Source organism: Denticeps clupeoides, chromosome 14 (genome assembly GCF_900700375.1).
Source record: "Denticeps clupeoides chromosome 14, fDenClu1.1, whole genome shotgun sequence".
NCBI lineage: Eukaryota > Metazoa > Chordata > Actinopteri > Clupeiformes > Denticipitidae > Denticeps > Denticeps clupeoides.
In genome coordinates, this window is record NC_041720.1 from 14,180,121 (window position 1) to 14,198,381 (window position 18,261).

The 18,261-nt window shown below is 43.2% G+C and overlaps 1 protein-coding gene across 1 annotated transcript in view; it reads left to right on the top strand.

The window, feature by feature from the left end:
* LOC114763750 (kelch-like protein 29) overlaps positions 1-18,261 on the top strand; it is a 111,367-nt gene that overhangs the window by 85,933 nt on the left and 7,173 nt on the right. Inside the window, 3 exon segments of the mRNA XM_028953505.1 lie at positions 3,668-3,850; positions 4,783-4,963; positions 17,496-17,689. Of these exon segments, the coding sequence (XP_028809338.1) occupies positions 3,668-3,850; positions 4,783-4,963; positions 17,496-17,689 (558 nt within the window).

Here is an 18,261-nt window from a genome sequence, read left to right on the forward strand (position 1 = left end):
TCGTGGGGTCACAGAGGGAAGGAGGGAGAGAGAGAGGGAACACAGAGACAGCATCATTACAGCATCAGCTCAGCTGGGGGGCCGAACGGAAAGGCCTTTATTTACCGAACGGTGGGCAGGCATCCAGCGACACGGATAGGGGTCATTAGGAGGAAGCGGGGTGGAAGAGCAGCCTGGCCTGATTTCCGGATTGTCGCTGAAGGAGACAATCCACCTGTCAGAAGCTGTCGTCTCCTACTGTTCCGCTACTCAGAATGGGTGTGGAGGAGGGAGACAAAAAATGAGCTGTCAAGACAGTCCCCCTCACCTGACTGATTGACAGCTGTCCCGGAAAATGTCGAAAACGCAAGCAGCCAATGATAGAGCACCAAGCTCTATCATTGGCTGCTTGCGTTTTCGACAAGCAGCCAAAGCAACATCAGCCAATGAGAACACAGCCTATTAGCGACTCTTCCAGCGCCCCGTCTGATTGGCTGAGATCAGCTTAGAGGTCGATCGGCTTCATTGATGTTTTTTTTTTCACACTAAAATCAAAAAATATCCCAACTGTGCAAGAATAAAATAAAATAAAATATGGGGCTGAGAAAACTGGGGCTGTACGAACAAGATAAAGCCGAGTGGAACATGTCCTGCCTCGTGTAGTCGCCTCATCTCTCAGACGCTCGTCCCCTTCCACCCCAGTGAGATTTTCATTAGTCTCTTTCCCTTCTTCTTGCAAATCACTTCTTCATTTTTATCTTTCTTCGCCCCCCCTTCCCTTTTCACAATTACTATTTAAAGAACAGAGGCACTATGATAATGAGGGCGACACAATTGGCGAAGCTTGCACAGATACACCTTTTGTTCCTGCCGACTCCCACTCACAGTGAGTCATGAATGCCTTTCTCGCTCAAAAATGAAAAAAAAAAAAAACTCCCTAGTGCTGCCGGGGGCCGTACACCACAAACACCCCCGGACCAGTTTGATTTGTGATGGTGATTTTTGTATTATTCTAATATTCTGCCACTATTTGGTCTATTTTTACAGTGTGCATGCGTTTCCTCGCAATCAGGATTAAAAACCCTCTCGATGTGTTCATTAGAGCTGCTGTAACGGATCTTTAGCTTCAAGGCTGCCATGATACATGATCGTGCCACTCAGCCCACGTGTGTCCGGACTGAAGCAGAACGTGAATTTATTTATGTACTTGGAATGGATCTCATGAAAGGACTGACCAGTGATGCCTCGGGGGAAGTGATGAAGCTAAACCAAATGTGTCTGTCTTGGTAGGCCGAGCGCATTGTCGTAACGTTTCCCGGAAACCTGGAAATACAAAATTATACAAAAGAAATTATTTTACCAACTCACCCTTTCCCTTCAAGCCCAGATAAACAGAAAGAAGCTTACTGTTGCTATCTGTAGTCTTACTATACTCATTTTGGTTGTGCTCTAGTTGTGCTGTACTTGGCCTAAAAAAAAGCGATGACAGTGTTTAAAAAGAAAGATGTTGAAGGAGAAGGAAAACCGTGGATCAGGGTCTGTGGCGTTGTCAGGGGAGCAGCGGGGAAGTATTGATCTCGAACGATGAGCCAGCGGTTAGCTCCAGAGCTCAGCAATGTTTGTGATGAGCTTTTTCTTCCCTGCTCGCTCGCTCTCTCTCTTATTCTCTCTGTGTGTCGGACTACATGGGCACCATGGCTGTCTCTCTGTGGAACAAACACACACACACATACGCATGCATATATATAAGCATAGTCTGTCTGTATGTATAGACTGTCCTGTCAATAAAATGTTCGTTACTGCAGAGATTAATATACTTCCGATGGCAGTGAAACAATCGTGCCAAAAGTCACTTTATTTCAGCTGAGTCAAATAATTCACACATATAAAACAACTAAGGAAATGAAGAAAAGGTCCAGACTTGGCCTGTTCTAGAGGGATGGGAGCTTCATAGTAAGGAAGGATATGAAGTGGCTGTGTTGTGATCTGGAGTTGCTTTTTTTGGAGGTATTATTACATTGTTAAGGGCATCAATACAAAATCTCATTGAAAAATTAATACAACTCTAGACTGGAATAAATGCAACTAAACCATGGAAAATGCATGCTGTAAAAGCGATGTGAAAAGCAGACAGGTATGGATCTATGACTGGTGAATGAGCAGAAACAAAGAGTGAAGTTTTTTTTCCTTTCCTTCCCGTAATTTTTCTTTATCTGTCTGACGGATGTACCCCACTGAGTTTGATGGTTTGGGTATTTGGTTAAATTCGTGCAATTTTTTTTTATTCGTGCAAAGTTTTTTCCCCTCGCCTCACTCACATCACAAACATTCGCCACGCCTCAGCCTCCGAGATTCGGCTGTGTATAATTTTAAAGTGGACCCTGCTTCAGACCGTTCGGGAGATTGACTTGCATCGTGGATTCACAGACAAGTTTTCGGTTCAGGAATGTTCTTGTCCATAATCTGAAACACACAGGAACTGAAACCCAGAGAAAAAAAGTCACCTCCTCCTCAGGACATGTTTAAAGGAGGACAAAATAGAGAAAAGAAAAGAGAAAAGAAAATCTGTAAATCTGCTCTAAATCGACTTGTCTTTTTTGACAGCAGAGCCTTACAGCACCCGTCTCCAGCTCTGATAAATGGTGCGCTGTGTACATCGGTCATTCATGCCAGACTGAGATCGGGGCCTGTTTGCATTCATGAGGACTTATGAATAATAACCCATAAGGGCTGTTCCATCTTCATCCGACAGTCATAATATGTTATTGTTTCAAGCAAATCCCCTATCTAATCCTGCCTCTAATTTCTCCCAAGCGGGGATGAATAATACTGTATGCAGTCGGGTATCAACGCAGGGGGTGTAGTGACGTTATTTACATCTCAGCAGTAGATACAGCAGTCAGCACGGCTCACAGCGGTCACTGGACTCAACCCAGAACTACACAGACCGAACCTAGTGGGCCATGTTTGCTACCGTTTTTTACAATTTTTTGCAAAAATAATTAGTGAGGCATGACAAAGGTTGCTGGTTATCTGCAAAGGAGGAACTTAACTACCCACTAGCCCTTTCTTGTTTGAGTTAAATTATTTCTAAAAACCCAATTAATAATTAAGTAATTCAGCAACTAGTGAATGTGATATTAGAGAACATGCTTTCAGTCTTATTGGCCCAAGGTTTACATACTCAAGCACTTACATTGTACCACTAGTATTAAATGACTATTGTGTTCCATTTTGACCTAATGCACAATCTATGGGCCAAGAAATGTCTGCTTGCTAGTCATCTGTGTCTTGGAGATTAGAATTGTATTTTTTTACATGTAATTATTTTGGACACTCAAACAAACAAATTTTAAAGCGGAAAGAGCTGATATATTCCACCTGCAGTTCCCTTGGTTTTCCTTGCTTGTACAGGGGTGCAAATGTGATTAGATTATCAGCACTTCTGATTGGTGAACTAGGGAATGTTACATTAGCATAATATTTGTTATGCATTTGTCACTTGTTTTTGTAGTATATACAGTATACAGTGCATTTATTAAAAGGACATTTATGCTCTTATATTGCATTCTTATGTTGATGTTTACTCTCTTGATTATTTCTAACCTGCTCTAATGCAAAATAATCTCTTATAAGGATGATCTTATCATATAACAGAGTGACATGAACATGTCTCCTCTTGCCGCAGGGGTAGCTGAAGTCATCGTTTTGGTGGGGGGCCGCCAGACCATTGGCATGAACCAGCGGTCGCTGACGGCCGTCACCTGCTTCAACCCACAGAACAGCAAGTGGTACCCGCTGGCCAGCCTGCCCTTCTACAACCGGGAGTTCTTCAGTGTCATCTCAGCTGGGGACAACATCTACCTGTCAGGTATGGCATTGGCCACGTATTTATAGCACTGCAAGGAAAAGTTCAGTATACTTTACACACTGTACTGGAATGAAAGATATTACTGTTGTCATATAGTCAGATAGCTCTGTTCTGGTAGCTCAATTAGGATGTTTCATTGATTTCATCATAAATATCTGTAAAGCCATTGTGTCCCCACAGGGTTTTATGGTCCTAATGACTCACATGTGTGTGCTGTTTAGATTTGGTTAATTAGGTGGCCGAGAAGTGCAAATCAAATTAACATATCATAGAACAAATAAAAATGTTCATAATATACAACACGCGAAACACTTTTACCAATCCCAAAATAGTGTAGTTTGTGTAATGTGAATCAGTGAAGTAGAGTGGTCCAGCTAACCTGCTTTTGTGTTTTTCTGTGGCAACTGTTTAGATGTGTTTGTTATTTTTTTCAATTTTACTATGTGGTAATTGCCTTTATATGAATTTTATCTTTACTTCATGCCTTTTGCACAGTTTGTACTTCAAGTACACAGAGACTGGAAATCGGTGGTGACCAGATGAAAATATTTAAATACAATCGTACAATGTAACATTGTGACACACAATTCACAGTATTTTTGTGCACATTGTCTGAATCAGGGAATTAAAAAATAAAAGGTTGCCCTACTAAACTATTGAGAAAACTAATTTACACTCACAGTAAATTACGCGCTTGTTTTCCATTTTATTTACTGTCAGTAATTTTAAATATACATTATATTTAGCTATATTCTTAAGAATGAATCATTAATTACTATTATTTTAATCAACTGACATAGTAATTACTACTTAAGAAGTATGATTGTTATTATTTAAATCATGGACCATTTTTTTTTTATAAGGATTTGAAGCTCATATCTTCAGTAATCAGGTATTCTGACTAAATTATTCACCTCTTCTTCTTCCTCCAGGAGGAACGGAGTCGGGTGTGACGGTGGCAGATGTTTGGTGCTACATGTCCCTGCTGGACAACTGGAACCTGGTCTCCCGAATGACGGTGCCACGCTGCCGACACAACAGCCTGGTGTACGACGGAAAACTCTACACCATTGGAGGCTTGGGAGTGGCTGGGAATCTGGACCATGTGGAGAGGTCAGAGATGGATTAATCAGTAGGCTGTGTGTGTGTGTGATTGTGTGTGTGAGAGAGAGAGAGAATGACTTGATGGGACTGGCCCAGCCTTTCCAACTGCAGCCATGAAGCTGAGATTAAACAGGGCAATCAAAACAACATTACAGGGCACATTAAAGGAGCACGCCGCAGCTCATTACGGCTCTGAATAGAGCTCTGAAATCCCTCTCAATACAAAAAAAAAGGGGAAAAAAACTTCCACAAATGAAATGTCGTAATTCCGTATTTTCCCTTAATGTTCCCGGGCCGTGTCATGATGATAAAACGGTTCCTTTTTAAGGCCGAGATAACGGCAACGCTGAGACCTCAAGATTCTTTTTTTTATTTTTAATATTAGCAACCATTCAGCAGGTCACACTAAAGACAAAGAATAATGCACTACTGTATCATTATGTTTTATATTGAATATTTAAGACCCTCTCCATGAGACACAGTTCATGCCAACCGGCGGCCTGTGATTAATGAAACCACAGCAGCCCTGCGAATCCACTGTAGGCTACAGGTTACTTCCTCTGATGCCCCAGTAATGAATCCAATAACCATTTCATGCTCAGCCATTTACACTGAGGTGTATATTAGCCGTTGTAGAAGATATTGAACTGGGCACTGACTCCTCAACAAAGTTGTCATACTCTACTTTACCACGTATACTGTGTAGGAACAAGCATACGTGGTAACTGAGAACAAGAGTAGAACTCTTTATAGAAGTCACCATACTCTTTAAGAGGTAATGGAAACATTTCCAGTTGCGCCGATGCTTGAATGGCCACAATCTTAACCCGAATATCCACAGTTCCAGTCTCCCTGTGCAGTGTGGCCATAGGACTGGAGGGTATGCTGATCGATGGTTGGGGCCGGGGTGACGGTGACAGTTACAGTGACGACAGCGAGTAATGGCTCCCCAGGCAGCCGGCGGTTCTTCACACACCAGATATTTTTATCCCGCCTTCATCATTAAGCCATTTACAGCATGTCAATTCCAGCCCCCTCCAACATATGTGGAGCGATTGCTGTCAGTATTGTAGTGCCACACAACAAAGGGCTCTGGGCCAGCATTTAACTGCATTTAACTCGCCCACTAGGGTGAATAACCAGCCGTGGACAAGCTGCTGTTCATTTCTATTATGCATTTGGGTGCATTAAGAATAATATTTTTTAGCACAATTAAATAAAGCAAACAACACACTATAATTAAATTATAGGAACACTTTCAGGACTGTTGGAAATCCATCCCATCATATAACTTAAGGAGGCTGAGAGAGGCCACGAGTCATCACAGCAAAAATTAAGTCTGAAAATTGAGGCTGAGGCATATAAAAAATTTCCAAGATTATTAAAATGATTCTGTATTATATTTCTGGAATATTCTACAAGTGCTGCTGGATTCAAATTACTGTAAGATGGTGTAAATGGGACTTTTGGGACAAATGAAGTCCAGCTTTCGCACAGTTCAAACATGACTGGCCCATGATAAAACCTCTTGGACCAATGAGAGGCTATTTTATTGATTTATCGCGTGTTTGATGTTGGCGCAGTGGCCAGCTGGGTTTGTAAATCAGCCGCTTGGGGCCTGCCTGTCTTCCTGGTTGGAGGGAAAGCCGAAGCAAGATCTGGCTGCTCCCCCCCGCCCTGGCTCGTCTACTGCCCGCCATTCATCTCCCTCCACGTTTCACGCTCCCGACCGTGAAATCGGGTACATTCAGAATTACGTCTTCAATCAGACCCTTCTGGAGGCCGGCCGCTGTCCGCGGCCTTTCTCCTCTCCCAATGGGAGCCTCCGTAAACTCTCTTCAGTGGCCCATATACATGCGACACGCAAATTACACCCTCGTTTACATCACACGTCTTATTTATGAGTGTCAGGTTTTAATGTGTAACATGAAGTATGCTTTCAGCATTTACAGAAATTTTAACTACTTGCTAGTTACCTGTAACTAAATACCAACCCAGCACTAACGACCCAACTGTAATGAAGATTTAAGCTTAAAATGGAAGGAGCATCTACTGATGACTGACAGCTCTCTTATACCCTAAACCCCTCCTGTCAGTACATCACACATGCAATGCAGCGCAAGTAGTGTTGCCAGGCACATGAGCGTTTCATTCCACAATCATCCAACAACTGCAGAGCGTACTGGAAAAGTATATACCTGCCATGACTACTTAAAACACTTGGATTCCTTCATTCTTCATTCGGGTTCCTTGACACATATATCCTCATGAAATTTCAAACTGAGACTGTCAATCTGGCAACACCGGGTGGAAGGTCCCATCTATTCCCTCTCCCCTGCATTCTCCACTATTTCCTTTGCTCTTATAATACTACTTGTTCATGGTGCTGTCAGCAGATGTCAGGACCACGTCCACTACCAAACCAAGCATGCAGATAGATTGCCAGTGAAATTTGGAAAAAAAATTCTGATTGACAAACTAGCACTAGTACATAATACTTACATTTATATAAAAATATGCCCCATGATGTCTGTTTTATATTTTATCACCTTGAAAGCAGCCAAAATGAAATTTTTTCATTCTAATTTCAATCCTCGTAATCATATTTGGTGCTGAAATGTCACATTGCATTACTTTCTCACTTGTCTCCCTAATTCCAAGGCTTTACATTTGCACACTTTCATTGTCCCTTTCCCTTCGAATGTCTCTCTTTTATTTCCGCATTAAATGAAAATAAAATGTACGTCAGTTTGACATGTCTTTACACATTAGCAGTCGTGCCAGGCTAAATTGAGGCTGTGTTAAAAAAAAAAAAAAAAAAATCTAATAGAAACGTTGACCGGGCCTTCTGCCGCCGCCCAGTTGGTGCGTCCCTCACAAGAGCCACACCGCAGAGAGCCGAAGGTCCTTTCAGCTCAGTTCGTAGGTGTGACTAATTACCGCACTGCCCAGGTATCCGAGCCTGTAAAGGCTGCACCCCTGGTAGCGGTGGCTTGAATGGGACATTGTATGTGGAACGAGCGCGCGACCCCATCGCGGCCCATTGTGGTCGCGATTCTCCCCGCCTTTCTGTACGATGGAATGTTCAGACAGTAATCCGTCCCATTGTGCGGCTGCTAGAAGAAGCTGTCAAGCCTTCTTTTGGTTCCGCGCTGCTTTCCAGTCCAGTCCTATTGTGATATTTTAATTCGCTGACATACTACATATTACCATATTGGCCCAAATTTAAGACAACCGTGAATAATAAGACCACCCCCCATTTTAATAAAACTTAATAAAATATCTAGCACCAACATTTAGCACCATCTACTGATGTTTTTATGTTGGCCAAAATAAACAATGTCTTATATAATATAACATATAACGCTAACGTGTTAGGTGCATGCAAAACATCAAAGTATTAATATTTGCAAAAATGAATGAGAAATTTTGGAGTTAAAATGGAACGGCGATAAGACCACCGCGGCGCTTTGTTAAAGGCACCGTGCGGGATGCCCAGCAGTGCAGCGACCAACTTTGATGCAGCCCTGCGTGGCTGCAGCCAGGGGTTTCGAATCCCAGCTGTGCTTCTCGCCTCATCCGTTCAGGGCGGGGAGGCGATGGCTGGCGTAAACCGTCCGTCACTCGCGCTGCTATCAGAACATGCCCTACAGCGGCCCGGTAGAGGGTCCTGATCCCAGCCCCATTAACAGTTGAGGGGCATTTAGAGGAGATAATCATCCTGTAGCAATCATCCTTAAAACCATCCCGCAACAGTATTAAAAGCATTCTTCAGAATATTAATGTCAATGTTAGTATTTGCGAGGTAAATGTATTGAATGTACCGATTCATGTGTCAATTCATAATATATGGCTCTCAAATGTATCCTTGATTAGAAAACTTAGATAATGTGATGTTAGAGCCATTCAGAAATGTCCTCATTTTCCATTTAAATAAAACAAAGGACAAACAAACCTTTACAAAATGAATAAGAAATAGTTATTGTCAAAGTAAGAAATTGTTTTTTGATTTTATTTAAAACAATTATGTTTATTTCAGTGTGTAGTTTGAAATAATCTGTTTGTGGTAATTACATCTTTGGCTATTCTAGGTGTGAAAAAAAGTAGATTTTGATGCTTTTACAGAGACAGACATTCCAATTGGTGACTAATTGTTGATGAGGATAAAGTTCGTCTGTACATGCATGCAGATATTCCATCATTAACAGCCTTTTCCAGCATTGAGATAAAGGGGAACAATGGGCAATACAACAATTTATATATATATTTGATATCAATATGAAATGTAGAGTGCTGTATTTGAATTTGGTGTATAGTACTGTATAGGACAACGCGAAACAAAGTGACAATTTATGTATCATTCTGCAGAAGAGCTCCAGGCAACGACAGTGAATAACAGTCTTGAGACACCAGAATAGCAGGGTGCCCGTCCAATTTTCTCTACCCAATTAGTGTGCTGATAAGCTGTATGTGTGTGTGTGTTGGCAGGAAGGGACAGAAGTGTGTGTGGGAAGGTACAGGTTGCTAAGGGTGCGGCTGGTGGGGGGTGGCGTCAGCAGGGGGCTCTGAACGTACCATCTGATGAGGGGAATGGCGAGGTTCCCCGGTCCCCTACTGTGCTAATCTGACACTCGGCGGGATTAAGCATCTTCTGAAGTCTGCTGGCCGCCATGCTGCTGCGGCGTCTCCCCGCCTTGTCTCACCGCCTCATCCCCTGAGCCCCAAAGACGTGCCGCCCTGCTTTGTCAGCGTGAAAAATCAGCATGAAGGCATCCCCTGAACCGCACCTCCAGCCCAGCCTTATTACGGGCCTCGGCCCTGCGTGTGTCCCGTAGTGCGGCGTTCAGACCCGAACCCCTCACACAGCGAAATGCGCAGGGGGTTCACGTTTACCTGCCGTCCACTGCAGTCTGGATTATTCTCTAACCGTACGGCCGAATGTGTTCTTGTCTGCAAATTAGAACGCAGAAATCGCCTGGAGCCATGGTTCCCCAGACAGTATTTTCCCTTTGATGCCATCACTCTATCAACGGCATATCATTCAAGCCTGTATAGGATTCCCTATCAATTTTTCATCAAGTTCACACAATGCAGCTGGATCACGCCATGTTTGATCGGATCGCCAGGTATTAAGAGTTAATGACGGCATGAGGTGAACCCTGGACCCCCCTCTCCATAACTCAACTGTTCTTCAAGCACCAGTTATCCCTCCTTTGTTCTAAGATGAGAACAGAATCTGTGCACTTCTCCGTTTTCATGCAAGATTATTGTTTTTATTATTTTTAATTATTATTACAATTATTTTTTGTATTATAGGTAGTATTTGAAATGATATAATAATAATCATATGATGAATCACTATGCATGTGATTTTTATATTAATTATTGTAAATTACATAAAGTATTAATATTATAATTGTTGTTACTGGCTAATATTAATAAACTAATTGAATTTATTTTTTTTTGATGCAGTATTAAAATGTAGCTTTTTGTCTTTCTTGCTCTGAAATATTATTCGGGGATGAACTATAGGACGTTGCTGGCAGAAAGAGACCAGCTGACCAGGAATTTTACTTGGCTGTTCCTGTTCCGCACGTCGTGAGTTGCTATTTGATTTCCTGACCTTCAGATCTGCTGGTCAGGAGTCCGCTGTTGCACCAGAAATCAGATTTAGGTTTGGCCGTTCTTGACCGTCTTATGCACATGGCTCATGTTCTTTGGATGAAGATCAACTGGCTCAAAATATGAGGACAATGCAATTAATCATTAAAAGAGTATTGTGGTTTTAAAATGTAAACTTTCTCTAACTGAAATTCAAAAAAATAATTGCCTTGGTGGGTATAATTAGGATCTCTCCCTGACTTGTCAGAGAAAGATCATGTTGCGGTTAGGAAACCGATCAAACTGACACTTTCTGCATTAAGGAAAAAAACGTGTTCAGGAAGTTTGTTCCATTTTATTATGGCGACAGTCATTATAAGTAAAATTGGATGCTATTTTGGGCACAGTCTTGCAATAAATTGGCCAGCATGAGGACCCTGACCTGTCCGAATATCTGCCTCTTTAAAAAAAATAAGCTGTCTGCCTTTAGTTGGACTGTTCTTGACAAACCTGAGGGGCGTTCATTAAAACAAGACGGAACAACTAAAATAGCAGTTCTCCCGGTGAAAGTCATTGTCACGTAACCACTCAGCAAGGATATAAATGACAAGGGCGCACCAGATTATTTTATTTTTTTTTGAGAAAAGCGCCATTCTCGGCACTGCACAGACCCACATTCTGTACAGGACATATTTAGCGCTGGTATTTAGCTGTCTGAAGCACGGAAGCCATTAGACACGATCCGTTACTTTTCACACGCTGTAGGCCAGACGTCAGATATTTATATAACCCTCCGTGCTTTTTAACAGGTGGAAAGCTCTCTCTCTCTCTCTCTCTCTAAAAAATAAATAAATAAATAAATAAATATATATATATATTTTTTTTTTAAAGGAAATGTTCTAGAGCAAGAATGAAGATTAAACACGGCCGTCTCTGCGTGGCGTGGTCTACAAGCCGTGCCTCTACGCGTTGTGAAGCGACCGTTTTGTACAGTTCCAAAGCCCAGGTCTTCTTTGACCGCCCCTGCTATTGCTCTCGCCACTAAGCCCCCGGGTCTCAGGTGGTGATCGGTGGAGCCGGAGGACTTCTGACAGGGATATATCTTGGCTCTGCCCTGGAAGGGTATTAGGTGCGGGGTGGGGGGGGTGGGCAGAGTAATGGATGTTACGGGGTGGCTGTGTACTATCAAGCAGACAAATGACTGGCTGATAGTTTGAGAAGATTTCTCTCCCCCCACCCCCCCCTCTTCCTCTCTGTTTTTCATTTCCGCTTCCCCCACCTCTCGCTCTCGGTTGGTATTTCGGTATTTTACAGGTGTAGCGCGCCACGGGCTGTCGCTGTGGACGTGGGTGGCGGCGAGGATGAGGGACGTTACGAATTAAGGCTCCTTAATTACACCCCGGCCTGTGATTTATTCCTCCAATGAACTTTCTGAAGGCGAGAAAAGACGCCGCAACCTTTGCCACAAAAAAAGTTGACCTAATGGCCTCCGAAGCGCGGTGCCGGTGGCAGTGAACGATTGCGGCGAACATTAATGGGCTCTGCCTTTGCATGCCGCTTTTGTTGCTACTTTGGCAGTCAGCGGTAGGCTGGGAGTGCGGCGGCGAGCTAACAATGCGGTTTGTGTCATGTGACGGGAAGGTGCTCGTTGCCTGTGATGAAGTGGGGGCCCCCTCGCTCGTCGCTGTGCGAGCCGCGCTAATTGGCGTGTGACCTCCTGGCTGCTGTTTGTGAGTGATGCGCAAATCCAATTAAGCGCAGAGAGGCCGCCAATCTGGACTCATCAATGGCGTCTCAGGCCAAGCCCGAGTGTTTACATGCGGCCCGGCCCTGCGCGCGCTTTTAAACATTCGCCCACGGACTTTCCATCTCTTACATTAACAGCGATTATGGTCCAGCGTTAGAAGGCTGACTTTTCAGATCAGGATTGTTTGAAGGTAATTCCAAGGTGAACACATACAGGGGCCACACGTGTGGCGCTTGTTTGCCAATTTCATATTGCGCACGTTTTACAGAAATAAACATAAAAGCTCTACTTTTGCTAGGTATGTGTATGTCGGAGAGAAGGGACTAAACACTGTCCCACTTTAAAGTAAAAAAAAGGAGGATTGATGTCTCATACATCTTCATCCTGGACCATCAAAAAAGCAGTGTTGCAATTACCACAGACCCTTATCCAGAGCGACTTGCAATCAGTAGTGACAAGGACAGTCCCCCTGGAGACACTCGGGGTTGAGGGTCGTGCTCAGTAAGTGGGGTTGGAACCTGTGACTCTGTGGTCCTCTGGTTCATAGGCAGGTTTCTTACACACTAAACTATTAACATCATATTCTTCATTGTTTCAGCCCACAAACATCTGAAACAGTGACAAAACACATAAAACAGGCACATATGATCAGTATAAACATCAGCTTTGTGAAAGTGATTAGTTGTCACGTGAAACACCACAGCACAGCACCAAGTTCACACAGTGAAATGTGGTCTCTGCATTTAACCATCACCCTTGGTGAGCAGTGGGCAGCCATGACAGCAGTGTGTGGGGACGGTGCTTTGCTCAGTGGCACCTTGGCGAACCGGCAACCTTCTGATTACGGGTCCGTTTTCTTACCCACAAGGCCACCACTGCCCCACGGGCCACCACTGTATGTTCTGATTGATTATATTTTAATTGATTATAGCTGTATGAGATACTGTCTACAATAATCATCAACATAAAAGATATTTCACTTTACCTGTAATTAATATATAACATGTTCAGCGTCTTCAATAATAAAACTATAAAAACATGGGAATCCACATCCTAATCCTGCCATGAGAATGTCATGAGAAGGTTACATTCTTGAATGATTGATAGAAATATATAGAGGCAACCAAATAACTCTACATTGCTTCATGTATTTACAAACACAAAATCAGGCTAAGACAAGATTCTGCTTTTGCTTTTGCACATTTTTTGCCCATTATAATGCACAGCTTGGATTTTTTGTCTTTGACACCACAAGACCTAAATGACTGATGTAATGTAATTTTTTTTTTTACACTGGATGGACTGGATTGATTGGCTCTGCTGGAGTCTTTTGGATTGATGTTTGTAGCGTCTGAAACATCAAAATCCAGATACATCCTACTGTTACCTAATGTATGTAGGTGAGGAGAGAGTTTCACCTGGTGACCAACGATTTAGGGCACTGAGGACAATGACCATAGATTAGATACCCTAAATTATTGGGGTTCCGGATAAGGAAATTACTTTGAAGAAAATACTTGGATGACCGTGTTGTCCCAGTTGGATAAACAGGGTTGCCACCTTGAGTTGTGCTGGGACGCAACATGATTTGGGATTGTTTGGTAAGTGGCTTGCAATTAGGCCATATTAATATTCAAAATGTTATGAGCACAAGACCCTGTCACAAACTAACTTTGTCTTCAAAGGTTTCCCATTGCAGAGTCTCGGAGCATCTCTGATTTAATTAGAGCGAGAAGACGCGGGCGAAGAATCATTAGCATGTTGTTAAAGTGTTGAAAGTGTCGGATTCCTGAGGTGGCAAGGTGACGCTCTAAAGAATTCATCTATTAGACAGTGATGAAGCAATTAGCATGCTAGCACGCTACGTCATAATTAAGAGCTGTCACCTTGTGGGTTTTGAGCCCGTACACGCGACCTTATTCAATGACGCCGAAGGTGAGCCCGTAGCGAGATGTTAATCACAGACCAAAGGGGCACAAGGGTGACATCTACTAAAGTGCCATTGTGGGATGCACCAAAAAAAAAAAAAAGAAGCTGCGCTGTAAAAGCCTTTTTATTTTTTTTGCCTGATTTGTGTTCAGCCGCGTGGAAACTTGCTGTAGGAGCACCGCGCTGGTGAGGACGGGTCCCTGACAGCTCTGTGAAGGCCTTCCTGCCTTGTGGTTCACAGGTTAATCGTGATGAGGGGCCGGCCGGGTGACAGGGCCACTCTCGACACTTCTCTCTCTCTCTCACGCTCAGCGTCGCCCGACCTTCGTCCGGAGGAGCGGAAATGAATAAGTTTGGGCCTCATCCAGCTGGACAGCTCGGTGACTCAGTGCTACATTTACACCTTGGGTGACATCCAACCTGGCCCTGTTTGTCACACTCAGTGCCACACGCTGGGCGGGTCATTTTTCTTGGGTGGGGCTACAGACCAGCAGTGCCCCTCAGATCTAGTGTAAAGGAGCCTTTGACCCGGCTTGTGGATGGTGTGGGACATGTGTGGACCAGGAAACCACATGGGGAGATTAATGGTGTGGAGGGTGGCCAGATGCTGGCTGCCCCCATTTCTATGTGCACTTTCATCAACCACGACACACACACACTTGGTTCACACTGCAATAAATATAGACGTGCACAACACACGAGATCTGGTGCAGGAGATAAACAAGAAATGGTTATAGGGCAGCCATTTTGTTTAGGGTTAGGGGTTTATAGTGGGCTTTAGAATACCATCCTTAATTGCGTTTTTATAATCACAATTGTAAATTGGAAGTCACAAGCATCATTAAAGGCTGTGTTTATTTCTGGATTATTATATTTAGATATGTAAAGCCAGAGGACACCTTTCACATTCATTTAGCCACCAACCACACATCCCCCTTGCTTTAGCGCTTAGTGCCAGGTATAAAATAGTGCCCTGTACGTTGAGAGCAGGTGAGAACACTCCCTCTCCCTTCCAGCGGAGCCTAACGTATCCTCTGCCCCGCAGGTTATCAGAACAGCCAATCAGCCGCTTCCCTCGGGCACTCTCACCATGATTAAATTGTGTGTGTGTGTGTGTGTGTGTGTGTGGAATCTGGGTCACAGTACAGCAGCTCTTGTAATTACTGCGCGCCTGGCTATGATATCACTGCACAGAGCAATTGCCTACACTTCGACTGGCACAACGCATCCTGTTGGATAAGATCGACAAGACAGATGAGGCGCCGATACAGTTGTGTGAATCATATCCAATGCCCTTTCTTCTTATTCCCATCTCCCATTCTCTCTCTCTTCTCTTTTTTTTTTTTTTTTTTTAAAAACCTCCCTCTTTCAGGCTTTTAACAATTAAAACAGACTGTGTTCACTTGCGCTGAAGTGTTTGACAGTCTGTCAATTATTTAACGCGTAGCCTTGGGTTAAATAGGACCCACAATAAAAAAAAACACAGACGTCCCTGGTGGCTGCATCGTATGGTCGAACCTTGAGGCGATTGAGTTTGTCAGGAGTTTCTCGGCTCCGCTCACGAGACTCCTCCTTTCATCGCCTAGCTTTCAGAGTCAAGAAAACGGCACCCACTCCTGACGAAGCCATATGTGCCGTTAGCGGTGAACGCCACAGCCATCTCACTCGTGCATGTAAATGAAGAAGGGAACAAAAAAAAAACCGACGTGAAGTGTAAGCCACTTTATTATTCCCCAGCCAATCGAGTGCCTTCCTCAACAGCTGGCTTTGGGTTTCGCAGTCCCAGAAGCAACTTGGCCCCTTTACTCTGCCCTTTCCTACTGACAGGCTCTTTAGCGGGAGATGGATGGGCCGTTGGACGTGTCTCCAGCTTGTTTAAAGCTCGGTACCGTCTTCACAGCAGCGAATTTATGCAGATGTTGCATCTATGCAGGGTCTGAAGCTGGATCTGTATGTGGTCCTCAGTCTACCTTTCTTTTGCCTGTTTGGTTGTCCTATTGGGGTTTGCAGACCTTTAGGGCAGTGGACTTTTATGTATAATTAAAAAGTTATCCAGAGTTTTGACAATTTTGCCCGTCAGGGCCTACTGAGCCAAATGAGGGATTTTCAGTGATGCACAATGATGTAAGTTGCTCTGGATGTAAAATGTAAAATGGCCCTTAGACCTTTAGGACTGGATCCCTCTGTGTGATGCTCAGAAAACAGTACGTCCATCTTTTTGAATATTAATCCATTACATTTAATTATTGAATCAAAGGACGACTGTATTCTGATAACATTCTTGTCATATTTTGTTGCCTACAACACACAATAGCAAAAAGGACCAATTAGAGGCAGTCAAACTTTCCCAACTGCTTTGTGAGAGCTGTGCAGCCATTCCATGACAAATAATGAGAACGGAAATTAATGTAACTTATTTATAGATTTTATTTCCTAATTTAGTCGACATGTAATCACAGTGTTATGTACATAACACTGTGGAGCCAATCAAGACAAAATTCTGCAGAATCAGTTATACAAAGCTGAAGAAGTACGTTCTTCCAAAGCCTGGACCCCTGGTCATCAGTCCTCTGTGAGGAAAAATAAACTTAATAGTTTAATAAAAATGTATATAAAATTAATAAAATTCACAAAACCAATAACGAACAACATTCAAATATTATTGAAGAAGTCATCTAAAGAGACAGAACACTTGAGTCTAACGTTCTCTCACCCAGGGACCTCAGTAGTACTGAAAGACCAGGTGGGTATAGAGGGCTGAAGATTTTTTACCAAACAGACTTATTTCATTTTATTATCTCATGTACAGCAACTACGCTGTTATCTGGCTCACTTTATTTCACCGGCTTCTCTGGAAGAGAAAGAACATTTAAATACTCAACAATGTCACTTTCTTTTCACTTTAGGAAGCAAATTCAAGCAATGAACACCTACTCGCAGTCTCTGGCCGCTTCGATCTGCAGATCAGCGTTTCGCCTCGCTAACAAGCAGCGACATGCAGCCTAATGGCCGCCTGCTGCCTATAGAAGCTTTAACAGCAGTGCATCATTTTAATTAAATAATGATAATGATAACGAGACTATTTCTAATTTTAATTCGTAGTCGTGCTTCTATTTGTTAAGTGCAAACCTGTGCTCAGCGTACTCATTACACAAGATCTTATCTTGTATAAAACGTATGGATATATAATTTAAAAATGGCATGTCAGTCGTTTCTAAAATGTGCCATTTTTTTTTTTAACAAAACATCATTCACCCTTTTCAGGTACGACACCATTACCAACCAGTGGGAGACGGTGTCTCCGCTCCCCAAACCAGTGCATTCAGCGGCGGTCACCGTTTGCGGAGGCAAAGTCTACGTGTTTGGAGGCATGAACGAGGCCGGCCGGTCGGCAGGGGTACTGCAGTCGTACGTCCCCCAGACCAACACCTGGAGCTTCATTGAGTCCCCCATGATCGGTAAGTGCCGAGAAAACGCTCACAAGGTGACCCGAATAAGGCCTTTCTGAGCCTAAAATTGCTTTTAGTGAAGGCCAACCTGTGTGGCTCAACCCATTTATCCGAAATAAACAAAGAGGGCCTGAGAGGAATAAATCACCGTTCCCGTTCGTTCCCTTCCCTGGATGAGGACTGGGAGACTGTACACAGCAGCAGCTTGTCCACTCCTCACGCACTGTCTTGTTCTCTGGCACGATGTAAGATGTATTTTAAGCCCCTGCTTTGTGCAGGTCAGAGTTGTGGTTTTAAAATGTGGCTGGGTGCGTTGTCAGTGCTCTGCTGGTTTAAGAATGAGCTTTTGGCCAACATAAAAACACGCCTGAAGTGACTGGTTATGAAATATTATTTACATTGCGTTTATTGAAAATCAGATTTTTTTTACAATCAATTCAGTGTTTGAATTGGCATGTGGTTTTATTTCATCCATAATTTATTTTAATAACCTATATCAGTGGTACTCCCACTTTTTCGTGTTTAGACGCAGCTATAAATGTTATTTGCGCTTTTTGCTTCCCACCAAAATAGGGCCCTTA